The sequence below is a fragment of the Pelodiscus sinensis genome, chromosome 18 (genome assembly GCF_049634645.1).
Source record: "Pelodiscus sinensis isolate JC-2024 chromosome 18, ASM4963464v1, whole genome shotgun sequence".
In the NCBI taxonomy this organism is placed as follows: Eukaryota; Metazoa; Chordata; order Testudines; family Trionychidae; genus Pelodiscus; species Pelodiscus sinensis.
This window is the reverse complement of record NC_134728.1, coordinates 3,731,344-3,744,820: the sequence shown is the minus strand read 5'-3', so window position 1 is coordinate 3,744,820 and position 13,477 is coordinate 3,731,344. Positions and strand designations below refer to the sequence as shown.

Sequence of the window (13,477 nt, the reverse complement as noted above, 5' to 3'; positions counted from 1 at the left end):
ATATATAGGAATTGACATATATAGGAATTTACTTGGGTGGAGTCTTGAAGCTTTAATTTAAAAGAAATATAGTTTCTAACTCTTATGCTAAAGAAGACCTTCTAAACATAAACAGAATATAAAGTGCTGCAGTTTGTATCTTTAGTGTTACTTACAGCTTTGCCACACCTCAGCAGAATGAAAGTGACCAAAGTTGTATCAGTTCTTATGTTACTAATCAGAACCATAAAGGCCATAATTACATAGCCAAAGTGATGGGTGTTTTCATTCTGCTGCAGTGCCTAAAATTGTGTATAACAGCAGCGGATTCAGGCACTGGAATTATTGGCTTGGGAACCCAAAAATCAGACAGAGAAAATAATCAGGTAATTTATTCATAGATTTATAGTTTCCAAGGCTAGAAGGGATCATTTGGTTAGTGTGATCTGTATAACATAGACCACAGAACTTCTTTAAAATAATTCCTAGAATGTGTCTTTCAGAAAAATATCCAATATTGATTTTAAAATGCTCAGTGAGGGAGAATCCAGAACAACCCTTGAGCAGTCATTCCAATGGTTAGTTACCCTCACTGTTAAAAATTTACACCTTATTTTCAGCCTGAATTTATATAGCTTCAGCTTCCAGTGGAGATTTGTCTTCACTCTCATCATTCAGGAGTCTCTGAAGACTGAGATGGGAAAACAGTTATTTTCTCTCATTCTGGTAGCCACAGAGGGACTTATGGTAGAGGAATCAAATTCCCTTTAGCTTCGTGGTGTCCAACACACTAACCACTAGTCACATGTGGCTATTTGGCCAGTTGAGTGTGGCTAGCTTGCTATAGCAGTAGTCACAATAGTAGCTACCGCTTCAGAACTGGTTGGACACCATTACTTTAGCTGGTTCCTAGTATATCAATATCCTGCCTTCTCACACGCGAGGGTTAACATTTTTTCAGAAATTCACTATTCAGGAGAAAGGGGGAAGAAATGGATGGAACAAATTAAAAAAGAGAAGAATGATTTTGGAACCTGGGGGAAAAAAGAAAAGTATGATAGAAAAAATGTTTAGGAGGAGTTAGACTAAGATGGGAAAACAGTTTAAAGAAGTTCATCCCGTGGGAAATAAAAACAAAAAGTGGAGTGAAGCCAACATGCGATAAATGGATGACAAAAGCAAGAGTCAGTTTTTTTCAGATGCCTTAAATGGAATAAGAAATTACAGTACACAATTTGTATTCAACCTTTAAATTGCAGGAGCTTTTTCTTTCAGCATATGATCTGTGTCTAGGGATGTTGGCACATATATTTTTCATCCAGGTTAATAGGTTTAGTCATTTTAAAAGTAAGTGTCAAGTTTGTTTTTCAAGCTCTTTAAGATTAGAATTATGCATTATTCCTTTTTTTGTTGTTCAAATATTTTTAGAGCTACATTATCACATCTTATTTTTGTTTTAATTCTTCACAGATAACTTTGAGAACTAATACTTCATGTTGTTTTTCTGGACAATACAATCTTTTTATAATTAGAGCTTTATCTAAAAAGCTTATTAAATCTGATGGACCTGCAAATAATTATCTCTGATGCTAATACATTTTAGTTGATGGAAGCATGTTTTAAATGCTCACTCTTACTCTCTGATCCTACTCCCACAGTTTAATTAAATTTTTCATTTATCTGTGTCAACTTCTATCTGCACTGTAACATAGTTCATGGACTTGCTCTTCTCCTTACTGCAGCAGTAAATTTTAATCAAGGACAGAACAGGTTTTGGTTCATTGGTTACATGACACAGGTTTGGTGGATGATTATTGAGACAGGATAACCTAAACTTAAAAAAAAATCTGAAATTCTTGCAGTCATGATAACTTTCTTGTTGTTTAATGTATTTAACTAGCTTGAGTAGTAGAATGTTATCCTACAGCATTCTTTTGTATATGGTCCAGAAATATCAGTCCTTTTTTTCATGGCACATCAGTAAAACAGTTCTGTAATACAAATATTAGGCAGTGATTATAAAACAAAGGCAGGGAGTAATTATTCCTTTTATGTGGCTTGAATGAGAAATGTATGTCAAGGTCAAATTGCTATTTTTTTTAGAACAAAATAGTTTGAAATAAATTTGCATTTCTTGTATGGTCTGAAGAGTTTAATGCTCAGTTTCTGATCTTTTCAAAAATTATGTGCTATTTGATATTTGCTTTTTTAAGGGTCTCTAAACATGCATGTTTTATTGGTTGCAATTATTGTAAGATATCTTTAGACTTGAAGCAATCCAATAATCTGCATGCTCTAAACCAAGTGTCATCTTAATGTCAATCATAGACAGACATGAGCATTACCAGTTTTCTTTGAGTAGCAAGACTGACATAAATGCATTACTGTCTGCTCACAGATGTCACTCAAGCTATCAGGTCCCAGGAGGCGTATGTTAAGTTGTACCTATCATTTTCCATAGCTTCCCATATGACTGATTTCTGAAGTTAACGTGGAAGTCTTCAAAAAAATTCTTAAAAGCTTAGTGACTGTTTATAGACCTCTTGATTGGAATCATCCTCTTTGAGTGTAGAATCTTTTGCATTGGGTCCCAAATTAGCAACATAAGAGTTTTGAAATGGTCTTTGAGCTCCTTGTTTTTCAGGTCAAAAGGATCAGCTGCCTTTCAGTGCCATTCCATTATAACTCTGAACCCTCAGTTTGGTGGCTGGTCTGCTCAGCAGAGAGGCTTGGTGGTCGTCAAGACTATACCCCATTCTGCATCAGCTGCATTTTTTCTTGAGGTGCTAAATCCCAATAGCGTTCTGAGTCTGATCTGCTGTGACACATGAGTAATGTGGTCTGACAAGTGACATTTGTTTCTTTCATGCTACAGTTACCAAGAACATGTCCTATGCTAAGTGTTCAAAATAAATATATAGGTGCCTAGAATGAGAATTGGAGATTAGCTGATCAAATATTACTGTGGAAAATAATTCAGTAGTGGCACTAGGTTTTCTAGGAAGGTATTCAAAGTGTAAGTTTGCTCCTTTGAAACATTTCATTATAGCCCTTCTAGACATAGCTCGCTCCAAAAACCTCAAGTCTACCTGAATGGGAGGAAAGCTAAAGGAACTCAGTGATATGCCATCTCGAATCACATGGATGTGACGTAACTCTTTAGAAAAGATTGTTATAAACAGGAGAGTGATGAATTGTTTTCCATGTCCACCAAGGGTAGAACAAGAAGTAATTGGCTTAGTTTGTAGTAAGGGAGTTTTAGGTTAGGTGCTAAAAAAAAACCTTTCTAATTATAATGATAGTTAACCATTAGAACAGGTTACCTGTGTCAACTGTAGAATCCTCTCATTTGAAGTTTTTAAGAACAAGTTAGAAAAACATCTGTCAGGGATTGCTTATGTATATTTAATCCTGCCTCAGGGCTTGTCTACACTGGCAAGGTACTGTGCTGTAACTTTCTTGCACAGGAGTGTAAAAAGACACACGCACACCCAAGCGCATCAAGTTACTTTACGCATCAAGTAAAGTGCCAGTGTAAACAGGCACCCAGCCTGTTAGCTGTTACTCTTGTGAAGCTGATTTAGCTAGAGTGCTGAGAGCGCGCTCTGGCCATGACCACAGTACCACACTAAGTGCTACCATGACTGCGCTTTAATCTTAGTATAGACAGAGCTTCAGTGTGGGAGCCAAGGAGAGCTGCGGGAATCGGTAGGCTGGCCCATGTTGCTTCCCACAGCTCACCTTGGCTTGGAACAGTGAACCGTGTCTATGAATGCTTAGATAAACAAAGCTTTCCTGGGCGGGCCTGCAACCCAGCTTTGAAAACCACGGGATCACCTCTTAAGATCTTTTCCAGCCCAACATTCTTATAATACTGGGATTTACCTGGAGTTGGTAAACAGACTGAACTTAGACATGGACTTTCAAATTAGTAACCAGCAACAAAACCAAATGTGTCATAGCAGTTTCAGAAATAGTAGCTGAACTTTGTACCAAGTCGTGCTCACCCACTGTTTATGAAACACTGATGAATGTGGGTTTTTTGTCCTGTTTTCATTTGTAGTTATTTTCAGCTTTAGTATAGTTATATGCATTGCAGAGGCATAATGTCAGTGTCTGATACATTTCGTAGTATAAACAATGCAATATGGAAGGATTATTTTCCTAGTATATGATGTTTCTGGATACACAACTTAATGTCCAGTATCACAGTACACAGTATCTAGCTGCCTTCAAACTCCTGCCTGTTCCCCAGGTATGTTTTAGCCAATTTTGTAAATTTTTCTTGACTTAGGCAAGTAAGCTTTATGGCAGGTGAATAAAATACAGGTTTTTACAGATTATAGTCAATCATCATCATGATGTAAAGGGTGGATAAATGGTTATATTGATAGGGCTGGTATGTTTTGATGATAGTTTTGTGTAGTTTACAGAATTCATGCTTTCCAAGCATGTCACTCACATTATAATTGTGGATTATTTTCCCCACAGAGTAGATTGCCTTACATTTTTCTGTTTTGAATATTTAATTTGTGCTTGTATTTGTACCTTCTCCATCGTCTCAGTTTTTAATTTTTTGATCTCTCTATGTTTTGTAGCGGTTTCCACTTAAGAATTATTTTCAAACAAAGCCCTTTCACTCTCTTGCTGTTGAGATATCTCAAGACAGTTAAATCCAAAAATGACTATGAAGAGTTATAGTGATCTTACAAAACTGGATGGGTTACTGTGCAACAAAATGACAGCTAAAATTCAGGGTCAATAAAGGCAGAGTCTTGCACATTGGAAAACATACATATTATACATATATATATCCCAACTATACATATAAAATTATAGGGCCATGGTGTCCAACCAGTTCTGAAGCAGTTACCAGTACTGTTATAATTAACTAGCCACACTCAACTGGCTAAATAGTTACATGTAGCTAGTGGCTAGCATGTTGGACACCATGGTTATAGGGTGTAAATTAGCTGTTACCACTCAGAAATAGATGGTTCTTCAAAAACATGCCAGGACTCCCCAGCTGATTCCAGGTTCCAGGGAAACGCTGTGGGCAGCTGATTCGCACTACCATTTTTTAAGTACCCCTTCACCTCCCCTTTGCTGCTACTATCTCACAGAGGCAGCAGGCGGGGGCAGGAGGGAGAAGAGATATCAACTATTCAAAAGACTATCCAGTAAGCAAATGCTTATCCGATAGTCGACTAGTCTTTAACATCGCTAGGTCAAATTACAGAGGATGAATAAAAGCAAATAACGCAAGTATGCAGGGTGATTAAACACTGGAATAAATTGCCTAAGGAGGTTGTGGAATCTCCATCATTGGAGATATTTAAAAGCAGGTTGGACAGACACCTGTCAGGGATGATCTAGACAATGCTTGGTCCTGCTGTGAGGACGGTGGTCTGGACTTGATGACCTCTCGAGATCCCTTCCAGTTCTAGCATTCTGTGATTCTCTGAAAAGGAGATATTTCAGATATTTCTTCACCCAGAGCATAGTCAATCTGTGGAACTCTTTACCAGAGGATGTTGTGAAAGCCAGGATTATAACAGGGTTCAAAAAAGAACTAAATAAATGAATGGAGAATAGGATCATCAATAAGTATTAGCCTTGATGGGCAGGACGGTGTCCATAGCCTCTGTTTGCCAGAAGATGGGAATGAGAGACAGGCATGGATCACTTGATGATTACCTGTTCTGCCCATTTCCTCTGGGGTACCCGGGATTGTCCACTGTCAGAAGACTACATATTGGTCACAGCAAAAATCCGTCTATTATGGCTGTTCTTATGATCTTATAGTTTTCAGTGCAGTAGTCACCAGCCCTTTAATTGCGATTGAATGTTCAGTCCTGGAGCCTCAGTCAGTCAATTGTGAACCCCAGCCACTACAGTCTTCCAGGGCTCAGACATGCTTCCTGCCTGTCGTGACCCCATGCCGCTCCAGAAGCAGCCAGCTGCAGGCTCATCTCTGTGCTCCCGTTGTGGGGATAGGAACAGCATGTCTCTGCTTGTTGCTTGTGCCCACAGCTCCCATTGGCTGGCTCCTGGCCAATGAGGGCTGTTACGACAGTGCTGGGGGGCAGAGGCAGCACACAGAGACATACTGTTCCCTATCCCACTAGTTCATAAGATCTGGAGGAGAACCTTATTTGAATTGGTTCTGATGTATCTCTTGCATCTTGTAATGTGTACACTAGGGATATTATGAAGCAAATAAATAGCTAATCATGTAGTCGATAGAATTTTTATCAACTACACAATTAGTTGATAAGAGAGGAGGCCTCCAGGAGTTACGCCCCGCTGTGGCTTTTGAGGCTGTGGGCAGGTAGTCTGGCTCCTACTACATTTAAACTGCACAGCTGCAGCAAGGATAGCTCCTAGACCCGGCACGAGCTGGGACTGGACTGGGCTTGCTTAGTCCCAGCTCACACGAGGTCCAACAGCCATTGTCCGTGAGGGTCCCAGTTGGCAGCTGCTGCCAGAGCAGCCTCTGTTCATGGCCAGCCCCGGCTGATAGAGGCAGCAGTGCACAGGAGGGAGGGGCAGATGGCACTGCAGAGACAAAGCCGGTTCCTCCCAGCACTTAAGCCAACTCCCCCCAGGACCAGCTCCTACTCCCTTCCCTTGTTGCCTCTGATAGCAGGAGGGGATGTGAGTACTCAAGTACTTGACACATCCCTAGTGTACACTACTCTGTTTCAAGATTATGGACCACAAAATTGATCAGGGGTTTGGAATGGGTCTCATATGAAGAGAGATTAAAAAATATTGGACTTTTCAGCTTGGAAAAGAGGCGACTAAGAGGGGAATATGATAGAGGTCTATAAAATCATGACTGGTGTAGAAAAAGTGAATAAGGAAAAGTTATTTTCTTGTTCCCATAATATAAGAACTAGGAGTCACCTAATTAAATTAATAGGTAGCAGATTTCAGACAAACAAAAGGAAGTTTTTCTTCATGAAGCACACAGTCAACCTGTGGAACTCCTTGCCGGAAGATATTGTGAAGAGTAGGACTTTAACTGGGTTCTAAAAAGAGCTAGATAAATTCATGGACGTTGGATCCATCGCTGGCTATTAGCTGGGATGGGTAGGAATGGTGTCCTTATCCTCTGTTTGTCTGGAAATGGATGACAGGAGAGGAATCACATGATGATTAGCTGTTGTATTTACTCCCTCTGGGGCATCTGGTGGAAACTGGGCTAAATGGACCTTTGGTCTGACCCAGTATGGCCATTCTTGTGGATCACATAATATTGCAATTCACCCTCTGGCTTTCTCAAAGGATGGAAGAGGTACTTGCATTCAGTTTGTTTCTTACCATATATTAGAATAAATCTTTACTGGCTGGCAACAGAAAAGGCTAACACAGTTTTTACTTTAATCTTACTGTAGTCTGGACATTAAAAGCATATGAGTTGCATGTTTTGGGTTGGGTAAAAATGTGTAACTGGTTAAAAAGAAAATATATTATGGACAGTAAAAGTTGAGACCCAAACCAGAACTCACCATCATCTACTTATGAAAACAGTACCCATAAACCCTCTTCCTATGTAGTATTGGTGCCTATCTGTTTAGTCCTAAGATTAGAAATGCACATGTGGTAGATATCTCACCGTGAAAGTTTGAATATTTTGTATTTTTCTTTAATGGTGTTTTTATTTACATAGGTGCTGATGTGGCAGTGACAGATCCCAGCAGTTCAGATAGCCGCATGGAGAGATCAGACCTCTACGCAAGTGTTGATGAAGCACTCATAGGAGGTGATGCTAGCTACCTATCTCAGCCTCTTACGCCAGAGAAGGATGATGCACTTCAGGCTGCAACAGTTGCTAACCTGCGAGCAGCCCTCATGAGTAAGAACAGCTTGTTATCTCTGAAAGCTGACATGCTGGGAGAGGACAGTTCTCTGCTATTCGAGTACTTACCCAAAGGCACACATTCTTTATCTCGTAAGTTTATACTTTAATATTTTTCCTTAAAGATTAATTTTAAAACTAACTAGGAAAAATGGAGGAAATTCAGGTTACTCTAGGATTATTATTCCATTACTGTTTATATATAGGTTATACTTCTGTATGAACCCACATCCCACATTGTTTGGAAACCTGTTGTCTAGTGTTATGCGGTATCAACTTTATTGCATTGATTTGTACATTGTTCTTATTGACAGATTTTTAGCGCCTGGCTTTATGCATTTAAAGAATATGGAATATTTGGCTTTTTTCTGTTAAAGATGCTGTGTAGGATTTGGATTCAGAATGAATCAATCTTAAAGCCAGGTGGAAATGAGAGGTGTAGTCATGTTTGTAGATCCTAGAAGCCTAATCTTTTTTTGCTTCCTCCTTTAGATTTTCTGCATTTGATAACGAACCAATAGAGGTTCCATAGTTGTACTGACTTCCACTTTGCTTGCGCACAGTGAGGAATGCTTGTTGTTTGTTGTGGTGTTTTTAGAATTAAATATTTGATTATTACAAAAACTGGAATTGAGGAAGGAAGGAAAATTCTTGATAGCATCTTGTAACTAGACACTTACACATTTACTAAATATCCTCAAATAATCTGTGTAAAAGTATTTATACTGTTGCTGTAATGCCTGTTGGTCCCTGGCTGTTGGAGAGACCGGGTAGGTGAAATGATACCTTTTATAGGACCAAGTTGTGTTGGTGAAAGAGAGAACTTTACGAGCTTATACAGAACTCTTCTTCAGAGCAAAAGCAATCATTCTGTGAGTTACTAACTTGAAACGTACTTTCTTCAAGTCTGAAGCATGTGGACACATGATAGTACTGGATGATTTCTTTGTTGATTCAGATTATACTCTACTGGTTTTGTGTCACACATCATTAAGAACCGGAGTATATATCCTGCCTGTCCTGTAAGGTAGATCTATAGTTATGTATAAGTCTTTATAAATGTTTTAGATTCTATAGGGTATAGAACTAGTAAAACTTAGGTGTGCTGAAGAAAATAGCTGTAAGAACCATGTATGTTACTGAGATGGTATTTTCAGTAGTACTGGCAGAGCAAAACACAAACTAGAGTGTTATACAAAGCAGAGATGGCCATTAGCAGTGTATATTCACTTAAAATTTCCAGAAATGAGGGGAGAAAATAATTGGCTCAAATAAACAAAGTGAAAAGAGCATTTAATAAGTGTTTGATTTTTATTTATTTTCATTTTTGAAGCCCAGTGTTTAGGTCACCTTTTAAACTAACAGTCACCTGAATTGCATGGTGAATACCGTGCAGTGACAGTGCAATTGAAAATAATATAATGGCAAATCTAAATATTCCTTCTCACACCCCAAATGAAAATAATGGAATTTATTTTTGGTGTAGTTAGTCTCATTTTAAAAATGAGAAAACTGTGGGGTATTTTTAAAGTTTAGGCATATCTTTTTTCTTGTTTTGTTTTAGGGATTATCTTTTTTTAATATTAGGATGGTTTCTTTACTTTGCTAATCTTTCTAAGCAAAATAGTAGAATACTCTGTTGTTCAGATTGCTTGCTCCTAGAGAGAAAATGGCCTCATTCCAATGGCCACCTAAACTTTTGTTGTAAATATATAGAGAAACCAGTAGGTAGAGTATATGCACAGGAGAGTTTTTGCCTAGCTTGCATTCTGTAGAAAGCGTCTCTTCACCACGCTTGTAGATGGGTTGGAGGCTGGAAATAGAGCCAATCAACAGAGTGTTACCTGTTACATAGGCAGTGTGTCATAGCCACTACTTGTGGGAGTAATAACATGATGAAGCAGCTTCTGCTTCATAGGCAAAGGTAACAACACTGGGAGGATTGCCCTGTTGCAGCCCTTTTTCTTGGTTCTAAGTTGGCAGGTACTTTATTTCACATTCCCTTTCGCTTTTACCAGCATATGAAATTCACCCATATAGGCCCTAATTATCTGGTCTTTATGCAAGCGAAACTTTTTAAATAGTCACTTCAATCTGAGTATCTTTCTAATGTTCATTCTTTAGTGATATTTAACTCTCTGCACTTACATTTCTCATTAAACTTTATATCCTATTTTTTTGTTAACAGCCATAAGTGATAGCTTGTAAATCAGTGTTTAGGACTATATTCATAAATTATAATGCATCAACTGATTAGGGTACTGCTAATGGATTCATAAAGTACAATCACTTTATGTTAGTAATAGATTTTGGATGTTTTCTTCCTATTATTTCAATTCTTTACCTTTTTTTACAAATCTAGGGTTTTGTCATTTTAATCTTTGGTACTTATTTTGTTGAAAAGGTAGTGAACAAAGTTCTATGAGAACACATTGTTTTCTGATTTGAGAAATCTCTGAAAATGATGTGTACTAAGCATTTCTAGAATAGTTTTCAGCTTGAAGCTTTTAAAAAAAAGTGTGTTTGATTTTAACCTCTGTTGATTCAGTTGTCTTCCTGACCGAAAAAAAAGTCCTGTGAGGACATGACCTAAATAGTGCTGTTAATATTTACTGCTCTTTTTGTGAATAGGGTTGAGGTAAGGAGGAACAGGTTGTAAGATTATTTACTTTTGTTTGAAATACAAGCTTTCTAAGGGGGTATACTTCTCAGTCATTGTCAGGGATGTAATGAGGTGGGGAATCTGGGGAGGAAGAGGGGGGAGGGTCTATGTTCCCCATGGCCATAGCAGGTTAGGGAAGGGCAGAGGAACCCAACTTGCAAGGGTGATAATGGGGGAGAGGTGTCAGTCAGTCAGTGTCTCTTCTGTGAGAGGCGTGTGGGAAGAGATCACAGCAGTTTCGGAGAGGAACCTATACACACTCATGAACTTCTTGAGCACCCTCCTTAGTAAAATTCTGGTTACAGACCTAGCTACTGCAGAAATGCAGCTTTGTTAGTTTTTCTCTGGCGTAGTTCATGCTGTTCTAAGAAGCTAATTGAAAATATATTAAGGTGCCTTCATACCTCACTGATTTTTGTAATACATTTAAACCCAGGAGATCTTTTTGCTTGCTGATTTACTAAAAGGCTTTGTTTCCTGTGAACTTTACTGTGGATCTGTATTGTAAACATTAAGTTAACAAAACAAAGTAAAAAGTTCTTTGTTAATGAATATTCGTTTTAGAGGATGCAGAAGCATTGTACCTTTTGTTATGATGACACTGAGAGGTGTGGAATACTTAATATTCAGTTAATGGGCAATGGGAATGCAGTATTTTTTTTCAGTGGATATTAATATATTGTGGGTAGAACAACTGAACAGATGATAATTCAGTATTTGTAAATTTAACCAATTCAAATCAGCTTAAAAATAAAAGGGATGATTTTCAGTTCTTGTCATTCAGGTGATATATAAGAAATAAATTGCTCAGATTTTTTTCCGTGTTTTCCAGAGCTAACAATTCAGTTAAGTTTTTAGTTTTCTGGTGACTGAAGTCAACTCTCATTTAAAAAAATATTTACTCCTTTCATAGTTTCAGATTCATCTGTTATAAAGTTCTCCAAATGTTTGGCTCTTCCTTTTTTACTCTATTGTAATTGAAACTGTTTATAGAAGCAATTAATAATGAAGCATGTTATACCATAGATTACATGGTACGAAGGGCTTTTTTCTTTTGGGCTAACCAATTAATTACTTTATTTCTAGATATTCATTGAAGCTAATAATTCATACTTTCACTAAAAGTTAAATGAATACATTTACACAGTTTTCCCGAGTGATATTCATGTAGGCATGGACTTCTTACAATATTTAGAGGAGAGTTGAAGTCATTTTGAGCATGTCATAACAATTCTGGCATTTCAGTGTAAATTTTCCATAGACGTTTACCGTCTAATCTGTTAGTGCTTTTGGCAATGGAAGATACTATTTTCATGTAGCTGTCACTGAGCTCTGTGCATGTTTTTCCCTGAGCATGCTAATCATAGGACAATTGATCATTTTAATTTCTGTTTAAGAAGATTGTCTTGTTTCCATGGAAGAATTTAAAGAAAAAGTAATCTTAATATTTCTTACTATATTAGCTAGAATGGATTAAAATCTAAACTCAGATACTGTTTACTTACTTACATGTATAATATAGAACATTAATGAAACATTGATACTTGTAATTTGTGGAAACAAATAAGTAGATATTAACTGTTGTTGTTATGTATCTATTTGATGCTGCATATCTTTCCTTTCCGTTTTCAGGGGAGTCTAAGTGGGTCAATATGGTTGCCGGGGCACTGAACAATGTGTGGGAGGGGCAGCTCTGTGCTTCTAGAAGGGATGGGGCCTTGGGTGGAAGGGGCAGGGCTGGGCCAGCCAGCTCTCAGAGCTGGCCAGAGTGCATGGTGTGGGGCTCTGGAGCATGCCGCCTGGTACTCTGTCTGCGATTCTAAAGGACTTGAGGCTGATGCCGTAGTTATGGTGGTGGCAGCTGGGTGCCTCAGACCCCTTGGAATTCCTGGGTACCAGGACAACTGCCCCCTTTGCTTCTCCCCCTTGGCAGGTCTGGGAGTGTCATATTGTTTCCCCTTAGTATCCAAAAAATTGCCCATTCTGTCAACCTTTGCTGTTGCTTTAATAAATGGCTAACTGTTCACTTCACATTGAATACCAAGTATAGCTTCCTAAGGGAACTAGCAAGGAAACTACAAAAGCTAAAACACCATTTCTTACTTTGCTAAGATTGAGGCAACATTTAGCCTGATTTGGACACCTTCTGCAAGTTCTCCAGAGTTACAGTGCAGAGCTGCAATGTAAACAGAGTAATCTGCATTGGTATTGTAGATTTACTCAGAACACCTGATAATCTCATATGTTTGTGTAGGTGGGAATTGATTGTGTGATTACCCAAAGTGGTGTAATATTATAAGCCTGATTTTTTTCCTGCTTCATTTGAATGTTGAAAATATTTTTTACTCTGTATCTCAAAAAAGATGTATTAAAACTGGAAAAGATACAGAGAAGGGCAACAAAAATGATGAGATCTAAAAAGACTCAGAATGTTCAGTGTGGAAAAGAGATCACCAAGAGGAGACATGAGAGGTGTCTATAAAATAATGAATGTTGTGAAGGAAGTGAATAAGGAAGTGTTATTTACTCCTTCACTTAGCACAAGAATTGGGTCACTCAATGCAATTAATAGGCAAGAGGTTTAAAAAAAGCATACATAAGTTCTTCACACACTGCACAGTCAATCTGTGGAATTCATTGCCGAGGGGCTCCCCTAGCTGCCAGAAGCTGGGAGTGGGCAAACAGGATGGATCACTCCATGCTTGCCTGTGCTGTGCAGTCTCTCTGAAGCACCTAGCATTGCCCGCTGTCAGAAGACAAGCTACTGGACAGGATGGACCATTGGTTTGACCCAGTATGGCCATTCTTAAATTCTTATGTACTCTCCACGTGTCTTGAAACTGCCACAGATCATTGCCCATTCACCTGGAAATCACATAAATGTTAATGCTAAATTAAGAGAATAAATGCACCTGTTTATAAACTGGAGATAGTTACTTAATAATGTATTTGCCTCATTGCTGCCTACATTT

General features: G+C 38.3%; 1 protein-coding gene across 6 annotated transcripts in view; it reads left to right on the top strand.

Moving 5' to 3' along the window:
• Positions 1–13,477, top strand: part of ZBTB46 (zinc finger and BTB domain containing 46) — a 110,682-nt gene that overhangs the window by 59,106 nt on the left and 38,099 nt on the right. For all 6 annotated transcript variants that reach the window (XM_075900980.1, XM_075900979.1, XM_075900978.1 and 3 more), the window contains one exon: positions 7,655–7,936. In XM_075900980.1, the coding sequence (XP_075757095.1) occupies positions 7,655–7,936 (282 nt within the window). The remainder of the gene's footprint in view (positions 1–7,654; positions 7,937–13,477) is intronic.